The sequence below is a fragment of the Salmo salar genome, chromosome ssa15 (genome assembly GCF_905237065.1).
Source record: "Salmo salar chromosome ssa15, Ssal_v3.1, whole genome shotgun sequence".
Taxonomy (NCBI): Eukaryota; Metazoa; Chordata; class Actinopteri; order Salmoniformes; family Salmonidae; genus Salmo; species Salmo salar.
The window spans coordinates 19593413-19606834 of NC_059456.1; the positions used below are offsets into that span (position 1 = coordinate 19593413).

The 13422-nt window shown below is 44.2% G+C and overlaps 1 protein-coding gene across 1 annotated transcript; it reads right to left on the minus strand.

The window, feature by feature from the left end:
- Positions 1-923: 923 nt before the first annotated feature.
- Positions 924-10832, minus strand: tmeda (Transmembrane emp24 domain-containing protein 10). Its single transcript, NM_001141383.2, is given in 5 exon segments — positions 924-1186; positions 1561-1687; positions 6354-6427; positions 9742-9862; positions 10644-10832. Coding segments are annotated over 5 exon segments (621 nt in total). The 5' UTR covers positions 10821-10832; the 3' UTR covers positions 924-1064.
- Positions 10833-13422: the final 2590 nt, after the last annotated feature.

A 13422-nucleotide genomic window follows, 5' to 3' on the forward strand; every position in this document is an offset into this window, starting at 1 on the left:
GCCACTCAAATTTAGCTACCAAACATGTATGCAAATTAATTAACTGACAAAAACTTAAAAGTTCAGTGGTCGCCATAGTTTCTATTCTGAGTTATAACACATTCCACCTGCTGTTCATAGAGGCCTTCACTTTCAAAAATAAAAAAAGGGCCCCAAGTATATAGTCTTTGCCCAAATGTTACCCTATTCTTATAGGGAATAGGTTGCCATTTTGGGCTGAACCTTACCTCCTATCGGTCGCTTGGCATGGCAAAGATTTTGTACAACGATATAAAAAGGGGAAATAGACCTTTCTCAAGGATGCATCCATTCATCCCAACAAAAAACTCAAAATCAAACTATACACATTAAAATGTCAAATCGATCATCAAAGCATCAGGTGCTTATTCAGCAGGATGCAAAATGTTCAGAACAAATTGCAGATAGAACAGACATGCATGTCTCACTCCTGGAATAAAAATCTGTGTATATTCTACATTTGTATATCTTTTTGAAAAATGTTTCACTCTACTGAATGAGTCCCAGGTGAACATGGCTTTCAGAGAAAAGCTCCTGAAACCTTCCCCTGCTCATTATTTTTGTTGTCATTATAGGGTACGTCCAAAACGCCATCTTACTCCCTATACAGTGCACTACATTTGCCCAGAGCCCTATGGGGGGGGACCCAGAGCCCTATGGGGGGGGGACCCAGAGCCCGAAGGGGGGGCTCTGGTAAAAAAGTCGTGCACTCGAGGAAATATGGTGGCTTTTAAAAAGACATAAATATGAATTATAGGAGGCTGTCCTTACTACTGAATAGTGTTGGTTCCAGGTGTGTAAGGGTCAAAATAAGAATACTGGAAGAGATAGAGACCGGCACACTGTTCAATAAAGGAATACAATTATTCCCGTTTTGCCTCAGTTTTTGGATTTATTCCTATTTCCCCCCCTCGACAGTGCGCGGGTCTCCATCTCCTCCAGTCATTTCGGACACAGCTCTAGTTTTGGTGAAGTTAGTCCAAGGAGGGTGGAGGTTGATCGGGTGAGCATTGGCTGCTCTCCCTGGGCGGAGTGGTGATGCCTCTCTACTCGATGAGCTTCTTTGCCTTGAAGAAGCGTCGTAGGTAGAAGACCTGCCAGGTAGCCAGGCCAATCAGACAGCACATAGAGAAGATGCTGAAGTACAGGACGCGGGTGTTGGTGGACTCTGGAAGAACGGAATTAGAATTATAGAAATATTATAGAAGTGACTTGGTCTTGCTTTCTTTTTTTCCCCAATTATATTAATTAGTATTTATTTGTAAAGTGTATTGAGACTTTTGTTATATGCAGTTTAAATAAATTGTGACTTGATAGATGCGCAGGTGAATGAGTGATGATTTCTTTTATTGTTTTGACAATGAGCTAAAACTAAGCATTTGTCGGCCAATACATAACTCGAGAAACATAACAGCAGTTCCACAAGAATCATGCATGTGGGAGGTTTGTGTTGAAATTTGAGTTGCACAATCCTTTACCAAGTTAGGATCAGGCTAGAATACATTGGTGTTACTACTTTATCAGTACAGGTGTTCTGCTTACCGTTGGTATCCCTCATCTCCTCCTCTCTCCTCTTCATGTAGGCAAAGTCGTTGACAATGGACTCTGATAGGTCCTCCAGCCGCCTTAGCTCCACCTCCAGGGGCTTCAGCTTCTCCACCTTGGCGATCTGAGTGGACGAGAGACGACGAAAAAAAAACAATCAACAATGCAACGCCACAATCCATCCCATGTCGGTAGGTGTTTCTTGGATTGGATTTCTGATCTCAAGATGTCTGATGGACAGGAACAAATACATTAAATTGTTATAAAAGTTTGAGAAATGTGATTGGTCTTCTGTAGCTCAGTTGGTAGAGCATGGCATTTACAATGCCAGGATAGTGGGTTTGATTCCTGGGACCAACCATACATAAATTGTATGCATGCATATAACTGTAAATCACTTTGGATTAAAGTGTCTGTTAAATGGCATATATATGTATTATATTATTCAATAGAAGCTTGGACTGTGCTGTGACCCAGTTTGTCCAGTTGGGGTCGCTGTTGAGCTGTGCAGAAGCCAGACCGCAGCAGAGAACAGTGTGTGTGTTCATGTTGAACTAATGACAATCTGTTTGGTATGTAGAACACTCTACCCTTCCTCCTGCTTTAGTTTAGCAAACAGTATTGATTCCCAAGCAAGAGAATCTGGTCTCACAAGCTACAACTTTAATAAAGGGGATGTGATCAGCAGATATTGGAAACCAGATTGTTTTCCCAAATCGTTTCGTTCTGAACAAACAGAACCATTTTTATTTGTGTTCGGTTCCACTGTTCCGACCAGAAAAATAAAAAGTTCTGAACCGGTTCGAACCACAAAAAAAGTACGGGTGTATATCTTTCCTTTCTGTTCCTTTTTTAACCTCTGCTATATGTATGTATGTATGTATGCATGCATGCATGCATGAATGTATGTATGTATATATACATACACTGCTCAAAAAATAAAGGGAACACTTAAACAACACATCCTAGATCTGAATGAAAGAAATAATCTTATTAAATACTTTTTTCTTTACATAGCTGAATGTGCTGACAACAAAAATCACACAAAAATAATCAATGGAAATCCAATTTATCAACCCATGGAGGTCTGGATTTGGAGTCACACTCAAAATTAAAGTGGAAAACCACACTACAGGCTGATCCAACTTTGATGTAATGTCCTTAAAACAAGTCAAAATGAGGCTCAGTAGTGTGTGTGGCCTCCACGTGCCTGTATGACTTCCCTACAATGCCTGGGCATGCTCCTGATGAGGTGGCGGATGGTCTCCTGAGGGATCTCCTCCCAGACCTGGACTAAAGCATCCGCCAACTCCTGGACAGTCTGTGGTGCAACGTGGCGTTGGTGGATGGAGCGAGACATGATGCCCAGATGTGCTCAATTGGATTCAGGTCTGGGGAGCGGGCGGGCCAGTCCATAGCATCAATGCCTTCCTCTTGCAGGAACTGCTGACACACTCCAGCCACATGAGGTCTAGCATTGTCTTGCATTAGGAGGAACCCAGGGCCAACCGCACCAGCATATGGTCTCACAAGGGGTCTGAGGATCTCATCTCGGTACCTAATGGCAGTCAGGCTACCTCTGGCGAGCACATGGAGGGCTGTGCGGCCCCCCAAAGAAATGCCACCCCACACCATGACTGACCCACCGCCAAACCGGTCATGCTGGAGGATGTTGCAGGCAGCAGAACGTTCTCCACGGCGTCTCCAGACTCTGTCACGTGCTCAGTGTGAACCTGCTTTCATCAATCTTGGTGTTCTCTGGCAAATGCCAAACGTCCTGCACGGTGTTGGGCTGTAAGCACAACCCCCACCTGTGGACGTTGGGCCCTCATACCACCCTCATGGGGTCTGTTTCTGACCGTTTGAGCAGAAACATGCACATTTTTGGCCTGCTGGAGGTCATTTTGCAGGGCTCTGGCAGTGCTCCTCGCTACCTCCTCCTTGCACAAAGGCGGAGGTAGCGGTCCTGCTGCTGGGTTGTTGCCCTCCTACGGCCTCCTCCACGTCTCCTGATGTACTGGCCTGTCTCCTGGTAGCGCCTCCATGCTCTGGACACTACGCTGACAGACACAGCAAACCTTCTTGCCACAGCTCGCATTGATGTGCCATCCTGGATGAGCTGCACTACCTGAGCCACTTGTGTGGGTTGTAGACTCCGTCTCATGCTACCACTAGAGTGAAAGCACCGCCAGCATTCAAAATTGACCAAAACATCAGCCAGGAAGCATAGGAACTGAGAAGTGGTCTGTGGTCTCCACCTGCAGAACCACTCCTTTATTGGGGGTGTCTTGCTTATTGCCTATAATTTCCACCTGTTGTCTATTCCATTTGCACAACAGCATGTAACATTTATTGTCAATAAGTGTTGCTTCCTAAGTGGACAGTTTGATTTCACAGAAGTGTGATTGACTTGGAGTTACATTGTGTTGTTTAAGTGTTCCCTTTATTTTTTTGAGCAGTATATATATATATATATATTTGTTTTTTACATTTAGCTCGCCATTAAATTAGTGCTGATAGAGAAGCTTGCTGTGGAGTGGGTAAACAATTAAATCTGTATAGGAAAGTCATTAAGAGCAAATAGTATTTTAATCATAATGGAAGACAAACGCACTGTGCTGCCAGTCAGTGTAGGGTGCAACTGCCATTTTTAGGGTGTGTAGAGAAGGTGGAGGAGGAAGCCTGCCTTGAAGCGCTGGGCATCTTGTGATGACATGTATTATCTGCATTAGGCCCACAGAATTATACCTACAGAGGAACGGCTTCTATGAAGGAACTTTGAATGTCTTTAAACTTCAGAGTTGGTTTAACGTTGGATCAGACTAAACGTTAGCTAGCTAAGAAGCTTCAGTGTTCAGAGCGGCACCAGAATTAAAAACACGTCTTACCTTTTTGTATTTATTAAATCCAATGTGAAACATGATAACTAGAGTATACTTAACTAGCATGAAAAAGTCAATCCATTATTCTCCATTTAAAAATATCTCCCTAATTTCTGAATTACGCTTGTAACGTTGTCAGTATGCTACAGTAAACTAGGCTACAGAGGGGGGGGGCCTACAGTAACCTAGGCTCCGGGGGGGGGCTACAGTAACCTAGTCTCCAGAGGGGGGGGCTACAGTAACCTAGGCTCCAGAGGGGGGGGCTTGCATAGGTGCTTTGTTGCGATTTTTGTGGGACTGGGAAAAAATATAACATTATTAACCGGTTCCCATGCTTTTAAAATAACGGTTCTGTTCCGGAACAGTATAGATCATTTAGTTATTTTCCGGTTTTCGGTTCTGTTCCCTGAAACGGTACCCACCCTTGCTGATAGAGACAGCACAGAACATCAGGAAAACATGATTTTGGCTGGGGGATAGATCCGTTTCAGAGGCCAATGTCAGGAAAACAGGAATCCCCGATTCATCAAAATCTCATCTACCATCTCAATTAAATCAAGGGGGGCGGGGGGGGGGGGGCATTCGTTAAAAAAAGGGAAGTGAAATCAAAATGACAGAGGGGAGATATGCAGATAGCTGTCACAGTAACAAGACATTGCGTTGGCTAAAGACAAGAGAAATTCTAGCCAACTTTCATTTCCCACTTTCCTCGCCAATGACGTTCTATTCCAATACCACACAGGCATGTTGTACTGTACAGTACTCACCCACACAGGCATGTGGTACTGTACAGTACTCACCCACACAGGCATGTGGCACTGTACAGTGCTCACCCACACAGGCATGTGGCACTGTACAGTGCTCACCCACACAGGCATGTGGCACTGTACAGTGCTCACCCACACAGGCATGTGGCACTGTACAGTGCTCACCCACACAGGCATGTGGCACTGTACAGTGCTCACCCACACAGGCATGTGGCACTGTACAGTACTCACCCACACAGGCATGTGGCACTGTACAGTACTCACCCACACAGGCATGTGGCACTGTACAGTACTCACCCACACAGGCATGTGGCACTGTACAGTACTCACCCACACAGGCATGTGGCACTGTACAGTACTCACCCACACAGGCATGTGGCACTGTACAGTACTCACCCACACAGGCATGTGGCACTGTACAGTACTCACCCACACAGGCATGTTGTACTGTACAGTACTCACCCACACAGGCATGTTGTACTGTACAGTACTCACCCACACAGGCATGTGGCACTATACAGTACTCACCCACACAGGCATGTGGCACTGTACAGTACTCACCCACACAGGCATGTTGTACTGTACAGTACTCACCCACACAGGCATGTTGTACTGTACAGTACTCACCCACACAGGCATGTTGTACTGTACAGTACTCACCCACACAGGCATGTTGTACTGTACAGTACTCACCCACACAGGCATGTTGTACTGTACAGTACTCACCCACACAGGCATGTTGTACTGTACAGTACTCACCCACACAGGCATGTTGTACTGTACAGTACTCACCCACACAGGCATGTTGTACTGTACAGTACTCACCCACACAGGCATGCCCACATTAACACAGACACCAGTACTGGCCTAGTCCTTCATCCCCACTCATGAGCCTCGAGCTCAAATCAGTATTCAATTCTCAATACAACCCTAGATATGATAATGCGCGCGCACACACACACACACACACACACACACACACTGTGTGATACCCAAATTACACTCCCTCTGTTGTTTCCTGAAGTCCACGATCACTGTATAGGGAATATAGGGAATACAGCGATCGTGGACTTCTGGAAACAGCAGAGGGAGCACCCCTCCAAACATTTTTGGTCAAATGAAAGGCTTCGTCTCTACTCACCTCCTCGTAGTTCTTGGCCTCCACGCCGTGCTTCATGTCCAGATTAACCAGCTGGTCTGGGACTCTCCCAGTTCCTGGGTGACAGAACACACACCTTATTCAGCACATTTCCATGCAGGACTTTAACTCAGCTCATTCAATAACAACAAGCAATAACACCAGTTGTTAGGATTCGTTCCAGTCACATGGAGTGCGTTCAACAGGACGCAATATTTTGTTTCACTCCGATAGAAATGGGATATGTTGAAATGTCTATCTGCAATGTTCAGCTACTGATGACGCTTTCCCAATCCTCTGGTTTCTTGCATTTCACATTTCCAAATAATACATCTCACGTCATATACAGTGTCAACGTTTATAATCACTATGTTAGATGTACAGTTATATGACGACATGGTGTCATACTCTGGGTTGTTCTGAACACGATGAGCCTGTTAGATGTACAGTTATATGACGACATGGTGTCATACTCTGGGTTGTTCTGAACACGATGAGCCTGTTAGATGTACAGTTATATGACGACATGGTGTCATACTCTGGGTTGTTCTGAACACGATGAGCCTGTTAGATGTACAGTTATATGACGACATGGTGTCATACTCTGGGTTGTTCTGAACACGATGAGCCTGTTTGTCGTGTCACACGCACCTGAATCCTCTCAGGACTCATTTCTATGGCCACCAAACTGACGATCTGTTTCCCTGAATTACATGTGAAAGCCTAACACTGTAATATCATATTTTATAACTTAGCTGGTCATGTTGGCAATAGAACAAGCTTTCAAATGATGCCCACCTGACTGATTGTGATTTATAATGGTCCGTTTTTGGATTGCCTAAACAACAGTTGTGAGGATGCTGGGTTGTGTCCCAAACAATACAAGTGTGCTTGCTCTAGTTCCTCAACGACTCAGCTAGGAGAGCTCAAAAAACGCAACGTGTAGCTGAAGACTCTCCTTTGAGTCATAAATGACTTAGGAACCTTGTACACTTTGGAGAGGTGTGAGTCCACCAGTTAGTCCTCTCACTCAAACCCTTGTTGTTTCTTTGTCTTATGTTGCACTTACTCCACATTTCCCAGGAATGTTCTCGTCATGTTACTGAATGTATCCAGAATATTTTCAGGTGAACTGACAAGACTGAAAGCAAACATTACACTGTTGATTTTATGTGCTTTTTTACATTTACTGTACTTTTCGCCACATTTGTTGATAACGAAATCTGAAAATATTCTGGATAGATTCAGTAACTAAATGTAGCATATGCTGTTAATAATTTTCCCATAATATCCGAAATGTTCCCTTTTCAATTGCTACCATGGTTATGTATTTTCAGATTTCTTCCGTAAGAAACATTTCAATTTAGCCCCATCCATGTAGACCAATTCCCCCCCGAGTGTAAAGGGTTATGAGTTGAAACAGCAGTGTTCCTTGGGGGAGGGGGGTAGTCTCAGAACCCAGAACAAAATGTAGCATGTGCTGGCCAGCCTATAGATGTGGTAGAGAGGTCAATGGAACACAGAACCGTGGGAGGAGACAGAAGAAGGATGCCGGATTGGCGCACATTCAACAAATATGATAAAACAAAATCTGACATGATTTATGTATTGTAAAAGCCCCCCCCCTCAATGTGGTTACTAAAGTCCGATTTGTATATATTTGGCTGTGTTCTCTGCATAACATTTACAACTAGTACCCTTTTTTTAGGTTTATAAGAAGTGACTGCTAAATGCTAACTCCCATTCATATAAGCTGGTTAGCATAGCTAGCATACAGAAATCGATGGTGGAGGTCAGTCGTTTTTTTAAAACTAATGCAGTTGATTGTCAGGTTGGCTCGGGAGCGTCGCTGCACAGCCATTTTCAGGTCTCTCCATACATGTTCAATCGGGTTCAAGTCCGGGCTCTGGCTGGGCCACTCAACGATATTCAGAGACTTGTCCCGAAGCCACTCCTGCATTGTCTTGGCTGTGTGCTTAGGGTCGTTGTCCTGTTGGAAGGTGAACCTTCACCCCAGTCTGAGGTCCTGAGCACAATGGAGCATGTTTTCATCAAGGGTCTCACTGTACTTTGCTTTGTTCATATTTCCCTCGATCCTGACTAGTCTCCCAGTCCCTGCCGCTGAAAAACATCCCCACAGCGTGATGCTGCCACCACGCTTCACCGTAGGGATGGTGCCAGGTTTCCTCCAAATGTGACAGATGGCATTCAGGCAAAAGAGTTCAATCTTAGTTTTATCAGACCAGAGAATCTTGTTTCTCATGGTCTGAGAGTCTTTAGCTGCCTTTTGACCAACTCCAAGCAGGTTGTCATGCGCCTTTTACTGAGGAGTGGCTTCCGTCTGGCCACTCGACCATAAAGGCCTGATTTTTGGAGTGCTGCAGAGATGGTTGTCCTTCTGGAAGGTTCTCCCATCTCCACAGAGAACTTTGGAGCTCTATCAGAGGGACCATCGGGTTCTTGGTCACCTCCATGACCAAGGCCCTTCTCCCCCGATTGCTCAGTTTGGCCAGGAGACAAGCTCTAGGAAGAGTCTTGGTGGTTCCAAACTTCTTCCATTTAAGAATGATAGAGGCTACTGTGTTCCTGGGGACCTTCAATGCTGCAGAAATGTTTTCGTACTCTTCCCCAGATCTGTGCCTCGACACAATCCTGTCTCGGAGCTCTACGGACAATTCCTTCCACCTCACGGCTTGTTTCTTTGCTGTGACATGCACTGTCAACTGTGGGATCTTATATAGACAGGTGTGTGCCTTTCCAAATCATGTCCAATCAATTGAATTTACCACAGGTGGACTCCAATCAAGTTGTAGAAACATCAAGGATGATCAATGGAAACAGGATGCACCTGAGCTCAATTTCAAGTCTCATTGCAAAGGGGTCTGAATACTTATGTAAATAAGGCATTTCTTTTTTGTATACATTTGCAAAAAAAATAACTGTTCGCATTGTCATTATGGGATATTGATAAGGAAAAAAAGATTTAATCAATTTTAGAATCATTTTGAAACAGTCAAGGGGTCTGAATACTTTCCCGAATGCACTGTACTTCATGTAATGCTTAGCATTACAAAGAGTGGCAAGGAGTGGAATGATAACTCAGACTGGTATTCAGGCTAGCTACTCATTTGTTAACAATCTGTCACAAGACACTACTTGTGGATGGTGTAATGCAGTTAGACTATCAATTACATTGAGCAGTGCCTGCTCTTTGCAAACATCTATGTTAAGGAGTAGGAGTACCATCACTTTCCGTACCACCGAACAACAACTATACACATTATGTATGTCCCAAATGCCACCCCATTCCCCATTTAGGCCACTACTTTTGACCAGGGCTCATAGGCCTGCACTTAAATAGGGAGCCATTTTGGGACATGGACTGACTTACCCATTGGTGACTTGCTCTCATAGCACACTTCAAACATGTCATAATCCTCTGTTGTGAAGGCAAACTTCCCTTTCGTTGCATCTTCCTTCGAGTAGAGAATGTGTCCTGATGAGTCTGTGATCTAAAAAAGAAACAGGTGACAATAACAAAATGACATAAAAAGGTAGAGAGATACATCATGTTATGACAGCTGCTGCATCATGTTAGTCGCTGTGAACAATGTTGTGTTTACTTAATTACGCGTAATGTAAACTCACACACAAAATATGCTAACATTGTCAATGGGCAAATGATAGACCTATTCTAAATCCTGGGTTGCCTTTGCTGACATCCACATGATAAATCTACAGCATGCTAACATAGCTAGCCTAGCTAGTAGGTTACACGTATCACAGAGTGGATGGAGGAGCTAAGACTGACGTGTAACATCCTGGACGTTCACCAACTCAACTGAAACATTAAACATTCGATCGGGTTAGCCACACACTAACAGTTAGCTCTGATCTGCAAATCCTTTACACATGTAATACTTCATGAACTTGGTTTGAGAAATGTACAATTCTGCTATTAATTGTCAAAACTATTTCACAGGGTAAGAACCAGGAAGGGTCCGTCACAGGCCCAACCAGGCTAACGTTAGCTAGCAAGCTAACCATAGCTAGCTACAAACTAACAACAGCTGTGAACAAGACGTTGAGCTAACCAGCCGTTATTGGAAGCAAATGCACATAGATAACTCGCTGCGTTATCATATCCACGTATTGCATTTCGTTGTGATAACGTTACTTCTCATCGGGAAATATGATAATGACCAAACTACGTTTGGGCCTTCACTGCTAACAGTTAGCAGCTAACTAGTTTAGCCGAGCAACGTCAGGTATCGCCAACATCATCAAACTCGCCTTCAGGTTGGTTTTGGTGTTGGTCTCGTCGTTGATGTCATACTCCCCCGTGACGAGCACGTCTTTGTGGATCTCTTCCCGTAGACATTTCCTTGAATTTACAGGTAGAAAGAAAGAAATCGAAAATACCGATTCAATGAGAACAGGTAAAAGCAATAGGGCAGCGAACCGAGCCATGGCTACAAGCCGAATAAAACACGATCAACAGCTAGGTGGCTACAGCTCCGATAAACAGCTCCCTCTACACCTCGGATTCTCCATAGCGCCGCAGCTGTCAGGGAGGGCTGCTGACAGTTTGGTCTGATAGATAGATAGATAGATAAAGCGCCTATAACATCCTATCTATCTATTATAATTCGGGGGTGGGGGTACTTATATTTGTCAAGTGATTTGACATATCCTTGAAACACCTGCAGTGAAGTGGGATCACAGCCCAGGTCACCATTGTACAGTAATTATGTTTAGTGCCTTGGTTTAGTGCCTTGCTCAAGGTCACAGTCGGCTCCGGTATTCAAACTAGCAACCTTTCGGTTATTGGCCCTAACCTCGAGGCTACCTGCCACCCTTTATCTAGCTAGGCCTGTATTGGCCTCATTTGAAAATGTATTTGATCACTCTTCTGACAGTAGCTGCGTGGCCTACCAGTTAACTGAAGAATTAATTAACCATGTTTGGTGAAAAGTAGCATTTCATTTGATTACATAATGACCTAACTAACCAGAGGGTACAGTAAGTGGTTAAACCTCAACAGCATTACACAACAGGCCGTATCACATTCACAGTTACTGGGTATTCTGAAGATCCCCAAAGCTATTATTTTGTTGTCAGCAGCGACTCAGGGACTACCCAATTAGGATTGATGGAGCTGTCCGGTTTCCAGGGAAACCTCCGCTTCCAGATCCCCTAGAGAAGACCCAGCACTCCAGTCAGCCAGCTAAGAGCAGAGGCTGTCACTGAGTGAACACAAATCATTGGACAGCTAAAGCTGTCTCCCCCACTGGTCTTACTGCTGTACGTCAATTCACCCCTTTGAATATGTCACTCTCACTGCCACTATTCTGAATTGCCATTACCCCTATGTTTGATGGTATTTAACCTCTATTTATCCAGGTCTCACTGATTAAGATCAGATCTATTTTACCACAAGAGAGGCCTGATATTCTGCTGTTTAAAATTCCCTACATGAAATTGCAGTGACCTGCCATTTCCACCAAAGACAAAGTAAAGCTACTGACCTTCCACTTCTACCAGAGTCATAGATAAAACTACTGACCTGCCTCTATAGAGCCATAGATACAGCTACTGATCTGCCTCTATAGAGCCATAGATACAGCTACTGACCTGCCTCTATAGAGCCATAGATAAAGCTACTGGCCTGCCTCTATAGAGCCATAGATACAGCTATTGATCTGCCTCTATAGAGCCATACAGTAGATAAAGCTACTGACCTGCCTCTATAGAGCCATAGATAAAGCTACTGACCTGCCTCCATAGAGCCATAGATAAAGCTACTGGCCTGCCTCTGTAGAGCCATACAGTAGGTAAAGCTACTGACCTGCCTCTATAGAGCCATAGATAAAATTACTGACCTGCCTCTATAGAGCCATAGATAAAGCAACTGACATGCCTCTATAGAGCCATAGATAAAGCTACTGACCTGCTTCTATAGAGCCATAGATAAAGCTACTGACCTGCCTCTATAGAGCCATACAGTAGATACAGCTACTGGCCTGCCTCTATAGAGCCATACAGTAGATAAAGCTACTGACCTGCCTCTGTAGAGCCATACAGTAGATAAAGCTACTGACCTGCCTCTGTAGAGCCATAGATAAAGTTACTGACCAGCCTCTATAGAGCCATAGATAAAGCTACTGACCTGCCTCTATAGAGCCATAAAGCTATAGAGCCAGTATATAGCTCTGGTTTTCAACCTGGGAGTGATGAGGGTAATAGAGCACTTATGACCTGTTACGACCTGTTATGACCAGATACGAGCTGTTATGACCTCTCTTAATCCCTTGGTCCTATGACAAATGTCATTATCCGAGCCAGAGGTTTAGGATTATGACACTTGTCACTAGGAGTAGATGGCGGGATGACGCAATCGTGTCTCCACACCCTCTAGGTAATGGCGTTCCCTATCTGAGACTGTGTCGGTGACCTTTATCGCTGGAGCTCCTGTACAAACAAACTACAACGGGAGAGACTCTAGACATTGATACTGCATGACACTCAGGATGAAGCAATAGTGCTGTGGATACTGTATATAATACACTTCAACAGCAGAAACCAGACTGGTCATGCGTGGTAATTGCATTGTGACTTCCTGGAAAAGTTGTATTTTTTATATAGACCTTATATATGAATGTCATCAGAGGTCCAAATGGGTCTGCTTTCTTGTCTGTCTCAAATATGACATTGACGTCATCTCTTATGACAGCATGTATGAGAAATATGGTTAATTCATAGGAAATATTAACACGTGACGCAAATCCCACATTGTCATTATACATTTATATATGAGACATTACCGACTGTGTGACCTGTGGTGTTTTTTACTTAGTGCGTGAATCTATTTAAGATCATCCTCAAACAGAAATACAGTCACAGGAGAGGCTGAGGTTACTGCTATTGGATTTCTAACGAATTCCATCCATGTCCTGACTCCTGGGAGCTGAGAGGAACCAAACGACGAGGATGGGGATATCGTGAAGATGGAGATGAACCAAACGATGAGGATGGGGCTACCGTGAAGATGGAGAGGAACCAAACGATGAGG